We start from the raw sequence: 20,487 nt of genomic DNA on the forward strand, positions 1-20,487 counted from the left end.
TTCGAGTGTTTGGCGAGCGTCGTTTTGTCCTACTAATTTTGGCGGTCCTTGAACTCACCGTAGTTTGTTTACATCTATAACTTTCTCCGACTTTCTAGGACGTGTTTTATGCCACTTCTTTTTCTGTCCTTGTCCACCAAACTTTTAACGTTGTGCGTGAATACACAAAGGTGAGTTTTGTTGATGTTATTGACTTGTGTGGAGTGCTAATCAGGCATATTTGGTCACTGCATGACTGCAAGCTAATCGATGCTAACATGCTATTTAGGCTAGCTATATGTACATATTGCATCATTATGCCTCATTTGTAGCTATATTGGAGCTCATTTAGTTTCCTTTAAGTCCTCTTAATTCAATGTATATCTCATGACACACTATCTGTATGTAAAATGGCTTTAAATTTTTTGCGGCTCCAGACAGATTTGTTTTTGTATTTTTGGTCCAATATGGCTCCTTCAACATTTTGGGTTGCCGAACCTGACAGTAATTGGTTGTGAGTTCATGCACTGTGTTGGTTTTGTTCTTAGAACAAGGTGATGTTCATGCACGGTTCATTTTGTGCACCAGTAAAAAAACATACAACTTTGTCTTGAATTTAAAAAATATATATATATATATATAATAATATTTTTCACTAAATAAGGGTTCGGTGAATGCGCATTTAAAACTGGTGGGGTTCGGTACCTCCAACAAGGTTAAGAACCACTGGTCTAGTCTCTTACGCGAATGAGCTAAATCAGGGGTCTCAAACACGCGGCCCGCGGGCCAATTGCGGCCCGCGAGACCTTATGTTACGGCCCCCACCTTAATATGAAAGTTTAATGTTAGTGCGGCCCGCAAGTTTTAAATGAATGGCGCTTGACAGCGTTGTGTGCGGAGCTGAAGGAATCTACCAATCACGGTGTGGTATAAGGCTCTCGACACGAGGGCGTGCCGTGATGGCACTGCCTTTAGTGTCCTTTAGAAACTGTCACCGCATCATCTTTTTCACCATACTAACAGCTTGCAGGCCCAGACACATGGGTGAGGCTTCTGCAGACACATGTAAGTTATTGCAAGACATACTTGAGGAACAGCCATACATGTCACACCGAGGGTGGTCATATTTTATTTTATTTATTTTTTAACACTGTTACAAATATGCGCCACACTGTGAACCCACACCAAACAAGAATGACAAACACAATTCGGGAGAACATCCGCACCGTAACACAACATAAACACAACAGAACAAATACCCAGAATCCTTTGCAGCCCTAACTCTTCCTGGCTACAAAAACACCCCCGCTACCCCCAACTCGCCTCCTCCCAATCCCCCCACACACACCTCAACCCCCCCCCCCCCCCCCCCCCCATCTCCCGAATTCGGAGGTCTCAAGGTTGGCAAGTATGCATTGACGTCAGTTGCGTGATGCAAGCAGAGAAACATTTTGCTGCTTTTCCACGACACCCGCACACGCTCTTCCTCCCTCCCTCCCTGCCTCCTTCGCTCGCCCGCCTGCTTGCTCCCGCCCCCGTTGTAAACAGTCCGGGCGGGGAAGACGAGCGGTCCGGTAGCTTCCAAAGCACTCCGCCGAAGGACCTAGCGACAATACAAAAGTGTGGTGCACTTGACCCCAGCGCTGATACTCTGACAGAGAGTCGCTGGGCGAATCAGACGTGTAACACGTTAGTGGTGATGTTAGCCCGTTCGGGGCTAATTGTGCTACCGTAACTGTAAACTCCACGGCGAGCCCCGACACCCCGATGTGTCTTATTTCATTTAATTTAATTTCATTTTTATTTATCTCCTTCATTGATGTGCATCTTTGATCGATAGACAAGTATACCTCAATTATTCAATTATACATTTACACACCAAAGCCTGAGAAGGAGCAGGATGAAGAAAAATCTTATATTTTTCTGCCCCCTTCAACATAATACGTAGTCTTACTTAATGATATCATATAAACCAACAATTACATCCAAATATAACGAAAACAAACAAAAAACCACACAAAAAAACACAAAAAGTGCAAAACTTCATGAAGTACAAACCGAACAAAAAAAACAAAATAAGTAATATACACCTCACGGGATGATACAAAACAAATATAAAACAAGGCAAAAAATAAGTAAAATAATAAATATAAAGCAAAATGTAAACACGTATGGCTGTCCATATGATCTTATTGTTCTGTCTTTATATATTTTTTCAATTGGAATATATTTTTACAATCTTTTATCTCATTGTAAAGAGAATTCAATAGTTTAACCCCCACCACTGATATGCACATTTGTTTTAAAGTTGTCCTTGAATACTGATGTTGGAAATGACCTTTTCTTCTATAGTCTTCATTCTCAGAAGTTGCTAGGGCGGGAAAGCCATTCAAAGAAGGTGAATTCATTAAAAAGTGCATGTTGGATTTTTTTTAAGAAATCTTTTCTTGCGGCCCAGCCTCACCCAGTTTCTGCATCCAGTGGCCCCCAGGTAAATTGAGTTTGAGACCCCTGAGCTAAATAATATTATTTGATATTTTACGGTAATGTGTTAATAATTTCACACATAAGTCGCTCCTGAGTATAAGTCGCACCCCCGGCCAAACTATGAAAAAAACTGCGACTTATAGTCCGAAAAATACGGTAGGTCAACAAGTATTTTATGCAAATCCTATGACATTTTAAGCACTTCAATCCTTGGGGCTAGGCCAGGGGTGTCAAACTTGTTTTCATTCAGTTATGTGGCCCTCAGAGGGCCGCATTTAACAATGAGTAATATATGAATATACACCTACTCAGTGGACTAGTGGTTAGAGTGTCCGCCCTGAGATCGGTAGGTCGTGAGTTCAATCCCTGGCCGAGTCATACCAAAGACTATAAAAATGGGAGCCATTACCTCCCTGCTTGGCACTCAGCATCAAAGGTTGGAATTGGGGGTTGAATCAACAAAAATGATTCCCGGGCGCGGCCAGCGCTGCTGCTCACAGCTCCCCTCACCTCCCAGGGGGTGATCAAGGGTGATGGGTCAAATGCAGAGAATAATTTAAAGCATGTGTGTGACAATCATTGGTACTTTAACTTTAACTTGAACTTTTACATGTATATATATAATACATTAACAATATATTTTTTTACATAAGCTGCAAAAAAAATATTACAATTTTACTTTAAAAACTGGCAGCTCAGTTACCAGAATTTTTCAGTACAAGCAGTGGGTTTTTATACAGCATATAAAAAAAATGTAATACATGGAAAAACAATACCACTGTTTTTAGAGGTAAAATTCAAGCAACACCGCTGCCAGTTTGTTTGTTTTTACCATAAAATCTTGTTGTTTTAATGTTTTTTGTGTGTCTTACTGTATATGGAAAAAAAACAGTACCAATGTTGATTTTACGGTTTAAAAAAACTCAAGTCGGCGGAATTTAACCGTAAAATCTATTGTCAATTTTACAGTATACAATTTCATTGATAATTTCTTTTGAAATCATAAGTCGAGCAGATATTTAAGTACAGTATTTACCTTTATTTTAACAACAAATATTTTTGGAATACATGATAATATATTATTTTGATTTTGATAATATGGAATTTGAAAAGATATGCAATTGCATGCAGCACATGGTTTTTAATGTCAAAAATGGAAAGAACAAATATATTTAGTAAGAAAATATTAAGCATTTTATTAATGCATACTATTTCCAGGCTTTTACGGGCCATATAAAATAATGTGGCGGGCCAGATTTGGCCCCCGGGCCTTGATAAAAACGATATCAACATACATAGCGATAGACACGTAATCGGTATCAACAAAAAATTTGTTTGATAAAATTATTTTTTTAAATGTTGATCACTTACTTGTTCCTTAAAGGGGCCCTGCACTTTTTTGTAATTTTGCCTATCGTTCACAATAATTATGAAAGACATGACGACGGATGTATTTTTTTTAAATGCATTCTAAATATGAAATAAATTTAAATAGAAATAATGTTATTAACATTTTATAGTTTTTATGTTGTATAACGTTATTATTCATAACCTGTACCATAACATAAAAACTATATGTCATGTCTGTGTGATCATGTTTTGTTTTAGTCATGTTCGGTTTTGTTTTTGGACTCCTTGTGCACATTTGTTTGTGTTGTCACCATAGTAACCCATTAGTTTTCACCTGTCATGTCACGCACCTGTTTCACGTTTAGAGTCATGCACCTGTTTTCACTGATCATGTCACTATTTAAGCCTGTCTGTTTCTGTTGTTCGTCCTGGTGACATCCGCTATCATTTCATACCATGCTTCATCGATCCATCCATGCTACTGCTATCCACGAGATTATTGTTCATTATAGTTTATTCTTCATGCCATGCCAAGTAAGTTTTTGTTATTGTTCATAGTTTTTTGACTTTGTGCATGTCTTTTGTTTTCATAGTCAAGTTTTGTACTTCCGCCTTTTGTTTATTCTTTTTTTGAGTGTTAATATTAAATCATGTATCTAAATTCCCGTCTTGCCCGCGCCAACTTTCCGTTGCCTTCTGGAAAAACAAATCCCAAGGACCAAGTCCTGACACTATAAAGCAGGGGTCTCAAACTCAATTTACCTGGGGGCCACTGGATGCAGAAACTGGGTGAGGCTGGGCCGCAAGAAAAGATTTCTTAAAAAAAATCCAACATGCACTTTTTAATGAATTCACCTTCTTTGAATGGCTTTCCCGCCCTAGCAACTTCTGAGAATGAAGACTATAGAAGAAAAGGTCATTTCCAACATCAGTATTCAAGGACAACTTTAAAACAAATGTGCATATCAGTGGTGGGGGTTAAACTATTGAATTCTCTTTACAATGAGATAAAAGATTGTAAAAATATATTCCAATTGAAAAAATATATAAAGACAGAACAATAAGATCATATGGACAGCCATACGTGTTTACATTTTGCTTTATATTTATTATTTTACTTATTTTTTGCCTTGTTTTATATTTGTTTTGTATCATCCCGTGAGGTGTATATTACTTATTTTGTTTTTTTTGTTCGGTTTGTACTTCATGAAGTTTTGCACTTTTTGTGTTTTTTTGTGTGGTTTTTTGTTTGTTTTCGTTATATTTGGATGTAATTGTTGGTTTATATGATATCATTAAGTAAGACTACGTATTATGTTGAAGGGGGCAGAAAAATATAAGATTTTTCTTCATCCTGCTCCTTCTCAGGCTTTGGTGTGTAAATGTATAATTGAATAATTGAGGTATACTTGTCTATCGATCAAAGATGCACATCAATGAAGGAGATAAATAAAAATGAAATTAAATTAAATGAAATAAGACACATCGGGGTGTCGGGGCTCGCCGTGGAGTTTACAGTTACGGTAGCACAATTAGCCCCGAACGGGCTAACATCACCACTAACGTGTTACACGTCTGATTCGCCCAGCGACTCTCTGTCAGAGTATCAGCGCTGGGGTCAAGTGCACCACACTTTTGTATTGTCGCTAGGTCCTTCGGCGGAGTGCTTTGGAAGCTACCGGACCGCTCGTCTTCCCCGCCCGGACTGTTTACAACGGGGGCGGGAGCAAGCAGGCGGGCGAGCGAAGGAGGCAGGGAGGGAGGGAGGAAGAGCGTGTGCGGGTGTCGTGGAAAAGCAGCAAAATGTTTCTCTGCTTGCATCACGCAACTGACGTCAATGCATACTTGCCAACCTTGAGACCTCCGAATTCGGGAGATGGGGGGGGGGGGGGGGGGGTTGAGGTGTGTGTGGGGGGATTGGGAGGAGGCGAGTTGGGGGTAGCGGGGGTGTTTTTGTAGCCAGGAAGAGTTAGGGCTGCAAAGGATTCTGGGTATTTGTTCTGTTGTGTTTATGTTGTGTTACGGTGCGGATGTTCTCCCGAATTGTGTTTGTCATTCTTGTTTGGTGTGGGTTCACAGTGTGGCGCATATTTGTAACAGTGTTAAAAAATAAATAAAATAAAATATGACCACCCTCGGTGTGACATGTATGGCTGTTCCTCAAGTATGTCTTGCAATAACTTACATGTGTCTGCAGAAGCCTCACCCATGTGTCTGGGCCTGCAAGCTGTTAGTATGGTGAAAAAGATGATGCGGTGACAGTTTCTAAAGGACACTAAAGGCAGTGCCATCACGGCACGCCCTCGTGTCGAGAGCCTTATACCACACCGTGATTGGTAGATTCCTTCAGCTCCGCACACAACGCTGTCAAGCGCCATTCATTTAAAACTTGCGGGCCGCACTAACATTAAACTTTCATATTAAGGTGGGGGCCGTAAAATAAGGTCTCGCGGGCCGCAATTGGCCCGCGGGCCGCGTGTTTGAGACCCCTGCTATAAAGGTTTGACAAACAATTTTTTTCAGCACAATCGAGTGGGACACGTTTGGAGAGATTTTGCCAAACTATTATCGTTTTTTATAAAAAATTTTAAGCTATAATAGTTAGACCAGTGGTACCCAAACTACGGGCCAGAAACGGCCCGCCAGCGTCAAAAATCCGGCCCAGGGGTAGTCCTGAGTAAAAAAAAAAAAAAAAAATGTTTTTTTAAAATTAAAAAAAAAATTAAATATATATATATATATATATATATATATATATATATATATATATATATATATATATATATATATATATATATATATATATATATATAATTTTTATTTTTAAAAAAATTATTATTAATATTTTAATCTGTCCTTTCTAGCCCATCCATCAACCGATTTTCTACCGCTTGTTACTCTCGGAGTCTCCTAGCCGCTCAGGCAAATCATATTGTCTAAAAATGCATTTTCCCATCGATAACATGACGTCATCACGCTCGCGCCACAAAGTCGGGCGAGAGCGCGGCAAGTGCGCGCTCTTTCAGTCAATTAGTGCACAAGGGGGAAAAAAATGGCGAAATCGTTGGGGAAACGTAAAATAGATTTCGAGTGTAGAGTTTTTAAACATCAGTGGACATATGACTTTTTTTGGTTCAATGTAAGGAAAAGGCAGTTTGTCTAGTTTGCAATGAGATATATATATATATATATATATATATATATATATATATATATATATATATATATATATATATATATATATATATATATATATATATATATATATATATATAATTTTTTTTAACTCAATGCAGCCCCCGGGTCAAAAAGTTTGGGGACCCCTGAGTTAGACAAAAAAAAAATTGCAGCACAAACGAATGGGACACATTTTTGGAGAGATTTTGACAAACTGTTATTGTTTCTTTATAATACATTTTTTTTAAAACTATAATAGTTAGACCAGTGGTCCCCAAACTACGGCCCGCGGGCCAGAAACGGCCCGCCAGCGTCCAAAATACGGCCCGCGTGTAGTCCTGAGTAAAATAATACAAATTATATATATATATATATATATATATATATATATATATATATATATATATATATATATTTTTTTTTTTATTATATATATATATATATATATATATATATATATATATATATATATATGTATATATATATATATATATATATATATTATATATATATATGTATATATATATAATTTTTTTTTTTTAATTATAATTATTTTATTCTGTCCTTTCTAGCCCACCCATCAACCCATTTTCTACCTTGTTACTCTCGGGGTCTCCTATCCGCTCAGGCAAATCATATTGTCTAAAAATGCATTTTCCCATAGATAACATGACGTCATCACGCTCGCGCCACAAAGTCGGGCGAGAGCGCGGTAAGTGCGCGCTCTTTCAGTCAATTAGTGCACGAGGGGGAAAAAAATGGCGAAATCGTTGGGGAAACGTAAAATAGATTTCGAGTGTAGAGTTTTTAAACATCAGTGGACGTACGACTTTTTTTGGTTCAATGTAAGGAAAAGGCCGTTTGTCTAATTTGCAATGAGACATATATATATATATATATATATATATATATATATATATATATATATATATATATATATATATATATATATATATATATATATATATATAATTGTTTTTATTTTTTATTTTTTTACTTTTTTAAATATATTTATTTATTTTTTTAAATTAATTAATTAATTTATTTATTTATTTTTTACTTTTTTTAAATTTACTTATTTATTTATTTTTTTTAAATTTATTTTTTTTAACTCAATGCAGCCCCCGGGTCAAAAAGTTTGGGGACCCCTGAGGAGATTTGAACAAGATGGGGCGGGCCTCGTTATGAATGATAAAAAGTTAATAACAAAGAAAGTGAAATAATTAGACAAAAACATTTGCAGCACAAACGGACGTGACAAGTTTTGGTGATTTTGGCAAGTGGGAGGATAGATTGACATTAGTCAGAAAATATATTCTAGAATAACTTATTAACATTAACGGTACGAACGAATGGCATTGTTATATTAATATTAGGAATGATAAGGGGGGCCAACTTATCGGGTGTCTCGATCGGGCCGCCATTGAAGCTAGAACTGCCACAGCCAAGTCCGTCAATGACTAGAAAAAGGTGGCAATATGTCCGGCTAGAAGCTTTAATGCTCTTCAATCATCTTTTGCATGAGAGGTTGTAAGAAAGAAAAAAAAATGGCCACGCCAGCAGTCTTGATAGCGTTTTTTTTCGCTCAGAACGCCACAACACGACTAGCTGGCCACTCAGTCCGTTAACCTGATTAGAAGCGAGCCAAGGTCCGCTCAATTAATGGCAGCGACTGACGGCTGCAGTCCCACACAGCTGCTGCTGCTGCTGTGTGGAGGGAGGCAAACCAGCATTGATCAAGACACGCGCAGAGTTTCTGGGAAAGACTACGTTCCTGCAAAAAAAAACAAGTAGGTTCTGCCACATCCAAAATAAGGACTGCAGGAAGAAGCCGCGTGAATCAACTAATTGGCGGAATTATGCGAAGTGGATGCTGTGAGCGATGAAGCGATTGACACGTTTTTCTATTTGCAAGACGCAGGCAATCTTTCACCTTTCATAAGATAATCACCTCATTATCGATAGGGCAAACAGCAGTGGGCCTCACGCTCCTTGCAGCTTCCCGACATCACGCGTGGGTTGAAAAGCTCAAGAGAGCCGAGCCCACGCCCACTTGGCTGTTTCAGTGACACACAACGTATGACAGGTACACCCAAAACCTAGCCTAGGGTTATAAAACCACCTTTTTAGACACACTAATCAGCTCACTACTCTGCATTAAGTGTTAGATGTAAATATAAACGGAATACAATGATTTGCAAATCCTTTTCAACCCATATTCAATTGAATGCACTACAAGATATTTGATGTTCAAACTCATAAACTTTATTTATAATTAACTTAGAATTTCATGGCTGCAACACGTGCCAAAGTAGTTGGGAAAGGGCATGTTCACCACTGTGTTACATGGCCTTTCCTTTTGGTTGATATCAGCACTTCAGTCATCAACAATTGCATCATCAGAGAAATGGACATTGAAACAGTGTAGGACTGACTTGGTAGGATATGTACAGCGAGCAGAGAACATAGTGAGCTCAGAAAGCATAAGAACAAGTATATACATTTGATTATTTACATTTGATTATTTACGATCCGGGGAGGTAGGATGTGGAGGGGGGGAGGGTGTTAGTCTAGGGTTGTAGTTGCCTGGAGGTGTTCTTTTAGTGCTTTCAGGTCTAGCTCCTAATGTGGCCTGAATCTGATGCCAAAAGATCTGATTTGAAGCACATTGGAGCGTTTAGACTGGCAAAAAAAACAAAACCTGATCTGTGTCACTTGAGGACAATTTTAGTGTGCAGTGTAGACGGGGCCAAAGAGAGCTACATCAGCCTTCCCAATGTCTCTTGCAACCCACATTGGTTCTTAACCTTGTTGGGGGTACCGAACCCCACCAGTTTCATATGCGCATTCATCGAACCCTTCTTTTGTGAAAACTAAAATGTTTGTTTTTTTTCAAATTCAAGACAAAGTTATATGTTTTTGGTAACACTTTAGTATGGGGAACATATTCTAAGTAACAAAGACTTAATTTAGAGTTATTTGGACACTACGGGAACATAGTCTAAGTAACAAAGACTTAATTTAGAGTTATTTGGTTAGGGTTAGAGGGTTAGGGCCAGGGTCAGAGGGTTAGGGTTATAATAAGGCCATGCCGAATAAGGCATTAACAGCAGGCCCGGCCGACCTGTCTGACAAGCCTGTAAATGTGTGTTGGTCATGTATGATGTCTTTTTGTTATTTTTGTTTCGTGATGTGGAATGTCTATTGTTCACATGTAAGGCAGTGAAAATGAATTTCCCCAACGGGGACCAATAAATCTAAATCTAATAAGTACTTAATAATGACTGGTTAAGAGCCAATATGTTACTAATTTGCATGTTAATAAGCAACTAATTAATGGTGAATATGTTCCCCATACTAAAGTCCATCCATCCATCCATCTTCTTCCGCTTATCGGAGGTCGGGTCGCGGGGGAAGCAGCCTAAGCAGGAAAAACCAGACTTCCCTCTCCCCAGCCACTTCGTCCAGCTCCTCCCGGGGGATCCCAAGGCGTTCCCAGGCCAGCCGGGAGACATAGTCTTCCCAACGTGTCCTGGGTCTTCCCCGTGGCCTCCTACCGGTCGGACGTGCCCGAAACACCTCCCTAGGGAGGCGTTCGGGTGGCATCCTGACCAGATGCCCGAACCACCTCATCTGGCTCCTCTCAATGTGGATGAGCAGCGGCTTTACTTTGAGCCTCCCCCCGGATGGCAGAGCTTCTCACCCTATCTCTCAGGGAGAGCCCCGCCACCCGGCGGAGGAAACTCATTTCGGCCGCTTGTACCCGTGATCTTGTCCTTTCGGTCATAACCCAAAGCTCATGACCATAGGTGAGGATGGGAACGTAGATCGACCGGTAAATTGAGAGCTTTGCCTTCCGGCTCAGCTCCTTCTTCACCACAACGGATCGATACAGCGTCCGCATTACTGAAGACGCCGCACCGATCAGTGCACTCTTCCCTCACTCGTGAACAAGACTCCGAGGTACTTGAACTCCTCCACTTGGGGCAGGGTCTCCTCCCCAACCCGGAGATGGCACTCCACCATTTTCCGGGCGAGAACCATGGACTCGGACTTGGAGGTGCTGATTCTCATCCCAGTCGCTTCACACTCGGCTGCGAACCGATCCAGTGAGAGCTGAAGATCCTGGCCTGATGAAGCCATGAGGACCACATCATCTGCAAAAAGCAGATACCTAATCCTGCAGCCACCAAACCGGATCCCCTCAACGCCTTAACTGCGCCTAGAAATTCTGTCCAGAAATTCTGGACTAAATACTAAAGTGTTACCATGTTTTATTACTGGTGCACAAAATGGACCGTGCATGGACATCACCTTGTTCAAACAACAAAACCAACACAGTGCATAAACTCACAACAAATTACACACCTGCAAAACAGTCTGACTTCTGCTGTTGCCGTATCCGTAATACGCCGATAGGGAGAAGTTTTTATTTACACGATGAGTCGGGTGTGTCTCGACCTCCGCCGAACCCCTGAGGCCGACTCACCGAACCCCTAGGGTTCCATCGAACCCAGGTTAAGAACCACTGTTACTAGAGTTAAAGTGGGCGTACACAATGGCGTCAATCAAGCACAGACGTGCGGCCTTCACCTATCCACCAATCCGTAATACGCCGATAGGGAGAAGTTTTTATTTACACGATGAGTCGGGTGTGTCTCGACCTCCGCCGAACCCCTGAGGCCGACTCACCGAACCCCTAGGGTTCCATCGAACCCAGGTTAAGAACCACTGTTACTAGAGTTAAAGTGGGCGTACACAATGGCGTCAATCAAGCACACACGTGCGGCCTTCACCTATCCACCAAGCGTCTCGTTCAGGAAGAAAGGCCCTGTCTGTCAGGCCCACACGGACGGCGTCATGAAAAGGCTCCGCCTCCCGTTGGCAGCATCCAGCAGGCCCCCCAGCCCCCACTCCACTTCAACCCCAGCCCCCACTATGCCTGACAGCCGCGGAAAAAGGGGTCCACAATGGCTCCTTGACATCGGTGCAGTTAATTACAATGACTGTACTGCGCTGCTGGAGATGTGTAATTATTAGCACATCGGCCGGTGGGAGGGACAAGCGGCGAGCTGAGCCTCGTCTTTGACGTGACGGGGGCTTGAGACACAAAGGCATGGTTTTTGCCCACCCCCCCATCTGTTTGGTTTGTCTCGTCAATGTGTGTGTGTGATGGTGCAAGGAGTGGGTGGATGCATGTGTGTGCGCCGTCGCCTTCTTCTCCCTCCACTCTCATGCAGACGACACCATTATACCGGAGATGCAAATCGTGGTCATTAGACATGAGCGCACCAAAAGTATTGGGACGCGGGGGCCATTCCCAACCACAGGAGGTGAATTTAGTCCCCCGTTTGGTAGCTGCCACTCTTCTGCATAGCCTTTCCAGAGGTCCGAGGTCACTAAAACTGCTCCAAATTGACAATGACAGCTCAACCTTTCATGGAACTCCACTCAAAATGGTGTGTTACTTAAACGCGTGTACGCTGTGTTTGTTTGGTGGGCTCCAGTGTCGAAACGAACGGACTCACACCGTTTCCCTGAGGGACCCCATTCGTGAGTGCGCCTCGCTTATCGTTACCTCGGAAGGATATCAAAGCCCGGCTGTGTTTGGATCATACTTGCCAACCTTGAGACCTCCAATATCGTGAGGGGGGGGGTCTGGGAGCGGGGGGCGTGGTTGGGGGCGTGGTTATTTACAGCTAGAATTCACCAACTCGAGTATTTCATATATATATATATATATATATATATATATATATATATATATATATATATATATATATATATATATATATATATATATATATATATATATATATATATATATATATATATGTATATATATATATATATATGTATATATATATATGTATATATATATATATATATATATATGTATATGTATATATATATATGTATGTATATGTATATATATATATGTATATATATATATGTATATATATATATATATATATGTATATATATATATGTATATATATGTATGTATGTATGTATGTATGTATGTATATATGTATATATATATATGTATATATATGTGTATATATATATATGTATACATATATACATGTATATATATATATATATGTATATATATATATATATATATATATATGTATGAAATACTTGACTTTCAGTGAATTCTAGCTATATATATTTTTTATTTTTTTTAATTTTATTTACATAGAAAAAAAAAAAATTGAATTTCAGTGTTCCAGTGGCTATCCATTAGATGGCAGTATTGTCCTGTTTAACTTCTCCGTTCATGATGAGTATATCATTTCAGCCGCCATGTCTGTAATTTCCTCGTTCTTCTGCTTCGTCTCCTTGTTGTGTGCGCAGTTGTGCACTCTATAAAAGCCCTAGATGTTATGACGTCTTTGGGCAGGCAAGCTGTTTATTTTGTGGGAAAGCGGACGTGAGAACAGGCTGTCCCCACTCAGTCTCAGGTCCGCATCGAGCTGGAGGGGGGCGTGGCCTCCAGCTCCGGCTGAATACCGGGAGTTTGTCGGGAGAAAATCTCTGCCGGGAGGTTGTCGGGAGAGGCGCTGAATACCGGGATTCTCCCGCTAAAAACGGGAGGGTTGGCAAGTATGGTTTGGATGGTGGTCCGAGGGGCCGCAGGGGCGAATTGTAGCTTGTAGCTTACCACCATCTAGGTGTGAATGTGGAGTGAGCGAATGATAGGTTCTCAGATTGCTGCACTGCAAAAAGTCAGTGTTCACAAACAAGAAGAAAAAAATACAAAAATGACGGGTATTTTATTTGAACTAAGCAAAATTATCTGCCAGTAGAACAAGAAAATTTGGCTTGTCAAGACTTTCCAAAACAAGTCAAATTAGCTAACCTCAATGAACCCAAAAATACCTTAAAATAAGTATATTCTCACTAATAACAAGTGCACTTTTCTTGGTAGAAAAAAAAAATTTTTTTGCTCAATATGTTGAAAAATATTCTTAAATAAGTAAATGCTAGTGCCATTATCTTGACATAATGATATGCGCTCGGCATCATGTTTTTTTTTTTTCATGCTTGAAGTAAGAAATTATTACTTTAAAAAAGTAGTTTTATACTTGTGAGTGTTGATGACACAGCTTTGCAACAGTTGATATTCTAGTTTCAAGCATGTTTTACTCAATATAGGTCATCAAATCTCAGCAACAAGCTGTAATATCTTACTGGGATAATTTCGGACCAAAACACTTAAAACAAGTAAAACACTCTAACATAAAATCTGCTTAGTGAGAAGAATTATCTTATCAGACAGAAAACAAGCAAATATCACCCTTATTTGAGATATTTGTTCTCTGTAACAGAACAGTGAACAAATAAATAATAAATAAATAATATACCATAGTAAGCATACAAATATTAAATACATAAATAATATTTGTCTCAATAAAAAAAAGGGTTCAAGATAGTCATCATAATTCTTTTTCTGTGTACTTTCTGAACATTTGTAGTTTGAACAGTCTCTTAAACTGAATCTTATTGGTGCTTTGGTTGATTTCCTTGGTTAATCCGTTCCATAATTGAATTCCACATACAGATATGCTAAAAGTTTTAAGTGTTGTACGAGCATACAAATGTTTTAAATTAGATTTTCCTCTAAGGTTATATTTCTCCTCTTTAGTTGAGAATAATTGTTGTACATTCTTGGGTAGCAGGTTACAGTTTGATTTGTGCATCATTTTAGCTCTTTGCAAATGCACCAAATCGTTGAATTTCAATAATTGTGATTTAATAAATAAAGGGTTTGTAGGTTCTCTATATCCAACATTAATAATAATAATAATAATAATAGATTTTATTTGCAAAAAGCACTTTACATTGAGTAAACAACTTTAAAGTGCTACAGTGTATTAAAAAACTAAAAATAAAAAGATAATAAAAATTAAATAAAAACTAGAACAGCCAAATAGCTAAAACTAGTATGCATATATCTAAAAAAAAAAAAAGAAAAAAGGGGTTTTAAGCCTTTTTTAAAAGCATCCACAGTCTGTGGTGCCCTCAGGTGGTCAGGGAGAGCGTTCCACAGACTGGGAGCGGCGGAGCAGAAAGTATTATTCTAATTGATCTTTTTTGTAACACCGTTAGTGAATGAAGCGCACAATTGTAGTTGTTTCCCCATATTTCTACACAATAACTCAGATATGTTAATTAACACTAGTGAGCAGTAGATGTCTGATGTTTTGGTTCATTCATGAGGTCAGAAGCCCATCCATCCCATCCATTTTCTACCACTTGTCCCTTCCGGGGGTCGCGGGGGGGTGCGATTATTAATATAACACATTAATAATCTTATATAAAGCATTTAACAAATTATTGCCGGCTAATCCCGAGCGCAGGATCGAACCCAGGACCTTCGTATTGTGAGGCAGACACACTAACCCAGTGTTTTTCCAACCACTGTGCCGCGGCACACTAGTGTGCCGTGAGATACAGTCTGGTGTGCCGTGGGAGATTATCTAATTTCACCTATTTGGGTTAAAAATATGTTTTGCAAAGCAGTAATCATAGTCTGCAAATAATGTGTTGATGTTGAGTGTCGGTGCTGTCTAGAGCTCGGCAGAGTAACCGTGTAATACTCTTCCATATCAGTAGGTGGCAGCAGGTGGCTAATTGCTTTGTAGATGTTGGAAACAGCGGGAGGCAGTGTGCAGGTAAAAAAAGGTGTCTAATGCTTAAACCGAAAATAAACAAAAGGTGAGTACCCCTATGGCATTGAAGCTTAGGGAAGGCTATGCAGAACAAAACTAAAACTGAATTGGCTACCAATTAAGAACAGAATGCTGGACGACAGCAAAGACTTACTGTGGAGCAAAGACAATGTACATCCGAACATGACATGACAATCGACAATTTCCCCCCCAAAGAAGGATAAAAACAACTGAAATATTCTTGATTGCTAAAACAAAGTAGATGCGGAAAATATCGCTCAAAGGAAGACATGCAACCGCTACAGGAAAACACCAAAACCAGAGAAAAAGCCACCAAAATTGGAGCGCAAGACGAGAAGTAAAACACTACACACAGGAAAACAGCAAAAAAGTCCAAATAAGTCACGGTGTGATGTGACAGGTGGTGACAGTACACCTACTTTGAGACAAGAGCTATAGTGATGCATGCTTGGTTATGCTTTAAACAACTTTTTACTGTCAACTGAGTTTCGTTTTTTAATCAATTCTGCCGGTGGTGTGCCTCCGCATTTTTTCAACGCAAAAAAATGTGCCTTGGCTCAAAAAAGGTTGAAAAACACTGCACTAACCCACCAAATGTACAAACCCCGTTTCCATATGAGTTGGGAAATTGTGTTGGATGTGAATATGAACGGCTTGTTGATGCAGGCTGTACCGCATCAACAGGCGACATCAGCGTGTAAAGGATATCACCACATGGGCTCAGGAACACTTCAGAAACCCGCTGTCCGTAACTACAGTCGGTCGCTACATCTGTAAGTGCAAGTTAAAACTCTCCTATGCAAGACGAAAACCGTTTATCAACAACACCCAGAAACGCCGTCGGCTTCGCTGGGCCTGAGGTCATCTAAGATGGACGGATACAAAGTGGAAAAGTGTTCTGCGGTCTGACGAGTCCACATTTCAAATTGTTTTTGGAAACTGTGGACGTCGTGTCCTCCGGACCAAAGAGGAAAAGAACCATTCGGAAAGGCGCAAAGTTGAAAAGCCAGCACCTGTGATGGTATGGGGGTGTATTAGATGCATGCTTGGTTATGCTTTAAACAACTTTTTACTGTCAACTGAGTTTTGTTTTTTAATTAATTCTGCTGGTGGTGTGCCTCCGCATTTTTTCAACGCAAAAAAATGTGCCTTGGCTCAAAAAAGGTTGAAAAACACTGCACTAACCCACCAAATGTACAAACCCCGTTTCCATATGAGTTGGGAAACTGTGTTAGATGTGAATATTAACGGCTTGTTGATGCAGGCTGTACCGCATCAACAAGCGACATCAGCGTGTAAAGGATATCACCACATGGGCTCAGGAACACTTCAGAAACCCGCTGTCCGTAACTACAGTTGGTCGCTACATCTGTAAGTGCAAGACGAAAACCGTTTATCAACAACACCCAGAAACACCGTCGGCTTCGCTGGGCCTGAGCTCATCTAAGATGGACTGATACAAAGTGGAAAAGTGTTCTGCGCTCTGACGAGTCCACATTTCATATTGTTTTTGGAAACTGTGGACGTCGTGTCCTCCGGACCAAAGAGGAAAAGAACCATCCGGATTGTTATAGGCGCAGAGTGGAAAAGCCAGCATGTGTGATGGTATGGGGGTGTATTAGTGCCCAAGACACGGGTAACTTACACATCTGTGAAGGTGCCATTAATGCTGATAGGTACATACAGGTTTTGGAGCAACATATGTTGCCATCCAAGCAACGTTACCATGGACGCCCCTGCTTATTTCAGCCAGACAATGCCAAGCCACGTGTTAGAACAGCATGGCTTCATAGTAAAAGAGTGTGGGTACTAGACTGGCCTGCCTGTAGTCCAGACCTGTCTCCCATTGAAAATGTGTGGCGCATTATGAAGCCTAAAATAGCACAAGGGAGACCCCCGGACTGTTGAACAACTTAAGCTGTACATCAAGCAAGAATGGGAAAGAATTCCACCTGAGAAGCTTCAAAAATGTGTCTCCTCAGTTCCCAAACGTTTACTGAGTGTTGTTAAAAGGAAAGGCCATGTAACACAGTGGTGAACATGCCCTTTCCCAACTACTTTGGCCCGTGTTGCAGCCATGAAATTCTAAGTTAATTATTATTTGCAAAAAAAAAAAAAAAGTTTATGAGTTTGAACATCAAATATGTTGTCTTTGTAGTGCATTCAACTGAATATGGGTTGAAAAGGATTTGCAAATCATTGTATTCCGTTGATATTTACATCTAACACAATTTCCCAACTCATATGGAAACGGGGTTCGTATTTGATGGCCTGGATCTTGCGCTCCAAACCCCTCAAAACTCACTTTTTTTCTGGACCCGAAATGTCGTTGGAAAAGTTGGGAAGCCGACAAATCGTCCAAAAATGTCTTGCTAAATACGAGGAACGCTCATGGCGGAGGGATAAGAAGAAGAGCCCGAATGCAACATAAGCATGTCACACCCGCCCACCCGGCCAGCATGGGCCCAAACACACGGGGACTGCTCATCGCGTCTGTTCCTTTTTTTGAAACAAAAACCACCCTCACTAAAAACGGAAAATGAAGCAAAAAGGGCTCTGAACATGCATGAGAAGTGAAGTGAAGTGAACTGCGACCTCTCCAAGGAGTGTGGTCACCTCACCAGCCTCAGCATGAGCACATGACATGCCCACCCCCCTGCTGCCTGCTGCCTGCTGCCTGCTGCACGGTCAAAAGGCAACAACAAGGCTTGCATTCACATCACTCTATCTTTGAGTTGCGTGGCCGAGGGAGCGGACTTGGAATGCGAATGCAGAAAATTTGTATTTTGTAACAAGTGTGTACAACTAACTTGCTGGTACTCACGGGTGCCATCGAAGCGTGTGGCGATGGTGTCCAGGAAGGTGTTCTGCGGGGCCAGCAGCCCTCGCATCACCGGCATCCTGCTCCGGGTCGACTGGGTCCTCCTGGCTCGCCGCCCGGGGGCCGCGCTGGACTCCTCCCCGCGTGGCTGAGACCCGAAGCTCGGCAGGAAGCGGGAGGTTCCCGGTGCGCATCCCAGCCCCTGGAGGAGCGCACCGATCCGAGAAACGCGCGGCGGCTCCACCTTGGCACCGTTGGGGTTGTGACCATAATCGTGCCCAAAGCAGAGAGCGAGCAGGCGGGTAAGCGTCTTACGCACCTTGTACCTTCCCGGGCGGTGCGTAAAGGTAAGCCGGGGTTTGTTTGTTTTTACGCACGGAAAAAAAGAGGCAGCAAAGGATGGCTGGATGGAGTGTGAGAGTGTGGTGCTGATGGTGTGTGAGTGAATCTTATAGTGATAAGCTCCTCCTCTCTCTCTCTCTCTCCTTTCTCCCCCTCTCTTGGTTATCAACAGCGAGCAGATGCAGAGTCACATGACGCCTCGAAGGTCCTGATGTGGTCCTGTTTCGAAGTGGAAGAGCACAAAGAGATGTGTGTGGGTGCGTAATCGCGCGCTGGGATTGCCTTTTCGGACCAGACAAAGTCACCATTCAGCACGTTTTAAACGGGCGTGTGGTGAGGCGTGCAGGAAAGGAAAGAGCACACGTTCGTAAAACACACTTGAAACGCATAAAAATGCCCGTTATGTTTTAATGCAAGTTTTTCTCCAATAAAATGTGGTAAAAGTTGCCGGAAAAGAGCTGCTTTGCACAAAAAATTATTTGCACCTGCCTCTTTTTTTGTCTCTCCTCAGGACCACATGGCTGCAGTGAAAAGAACAAGAGTCGGCCTCCATCCACAGTCCTTTTCCACCCTCTAGTGGATAAAAATATATATTGTTTTATTAACACACATTCTATGGAGAATAGACTTAGACAATATAGATCCACAAGGGAAATTGTTCCACACAGTAGCTCAGTTACAAAGGATGGAAAATGTAAGGATGGAAAGGATAATGCAGGTATAAAGTAGACAAAAAATGTACCGTAGTAGCAATATAAAATATAACATGTAATATTTACATATTATATATACGGTATATAATATATACTGATATATTATATTATTATTGTATATTATATTTATAAAGCTTCTTTTTTTTACACTGAACACTGAATTTTTTGTGTTTTAATTTTGTAAACCACATTTTTTACATCGGATTGTGTTGACAATTTCATTGAAAAAAATTGTTAGCAAAATTCAGTTTAAAAAAAAAAAAGTTTTAAAATTTAGTGTATAAAGTTTCAGTGTAAAAAAGAATTTAAAAAGCGTCAAAAAATGCAAAGTATACCATTTCAGTATATTCAAATTCAGGGTAAAAAAAATGTTTTAAAATTTAGTGTATAAAAATTCAGTGTAAAAAAAATAAGCGTCAAAAAATGCAAAGCATACCATTTCAGTATTTTCAAATTCAGTGTAAAAAAAATAAGCGTCAAAAAATGCAAAGTATACCATTTCAGTATTTTCTAATTCAGTGTAAAAAAAATAGTGTTTTAAAATGTTGTTCATAAAATTTCAGTGATAAAAAAAAAGCATAAAAAAATAAAAAGCATACCATTTCAGTATTTTCAAATTCAGTGTAAAAAAGTTGTGTTTTAAAATTTAGTGTATAAAAATTCAGTATAAAAAAATAAGCGTCAAAAAATGCAAAGTATACCATATCAGTACATTCAAATTCAGTGTAAAAAAATAGTGTTTTAAAATGTTGTTCATAAAATTTCAGTGATTAAAAAAAAGCATAAAAAAATAAAAAGCATACCATTTCAGTATTTTCAAATTCGGTGTAAAAAAGTTGTGTTTTAGAATTTAGTGTATAAAAATTCAGTGTAAAAAAAAAATAAGCGTCGAAAAATGCAAGGTATACCATTTCAGTAT

General features: G+C 40.1%; 1 protein-coding gene and 1 long non-coding RNA gene across 2 annotated transcripts in view; one reads left to right on the top strand and one right to left on the bottom strand.

Annotated features, from left to right (window-relative positions):
• The window catches only part of kcnh3 (potassium voltage-gated channel, subfamily H (eag-related), member 3), a 267,497-nt gene extending 248,808 nt beyond the window's left edge, over nt 1-18,689 (bottom strand). The window contains exon 1 of the mRNA XM_062061657.1: nt 18,517-18,689. Coding sequence (XP_061917641.1) covers nt 18,517-18,592 — 76 coding nt within the window. The 5' untranslated portion in view covers nt 18,593-18,689. The remainder of the gene's footprint in view (nt 1-18,516) is intronic.
• LOC133659036 (uncharacterized) lies at nt 42-19,575 on the top strand. Its single transcript, XR_009827590.1, has 3 exons — nt 42-170; nt 19,028-19,218; nt 19,367-19,575. It is a non-coding gene; the product is annotated as an uncharacterized LOC133659036 (long non-coding RNA).
• The last annotated feature ends 912 nt before the right edge of the window (nt 19,576-20,487 follow it).

This window comes from Entelurus aequoreus, linkage group LG10, assembly GCF_033978785.1.
Source record: "Entelurus aequoreus isolate RoL-2023_Sb linkage group LG10, RoL_Eaeq_v1.1, whole genome shotgun sequence".
In the NCBI taxonomy this organism is placed as follows: Eukaryota; Metazoa; Chordata; class Actinopteri; order Syngnathiformes; family Syngnathidae; genus Entelurus; species Entelurus aequoreus.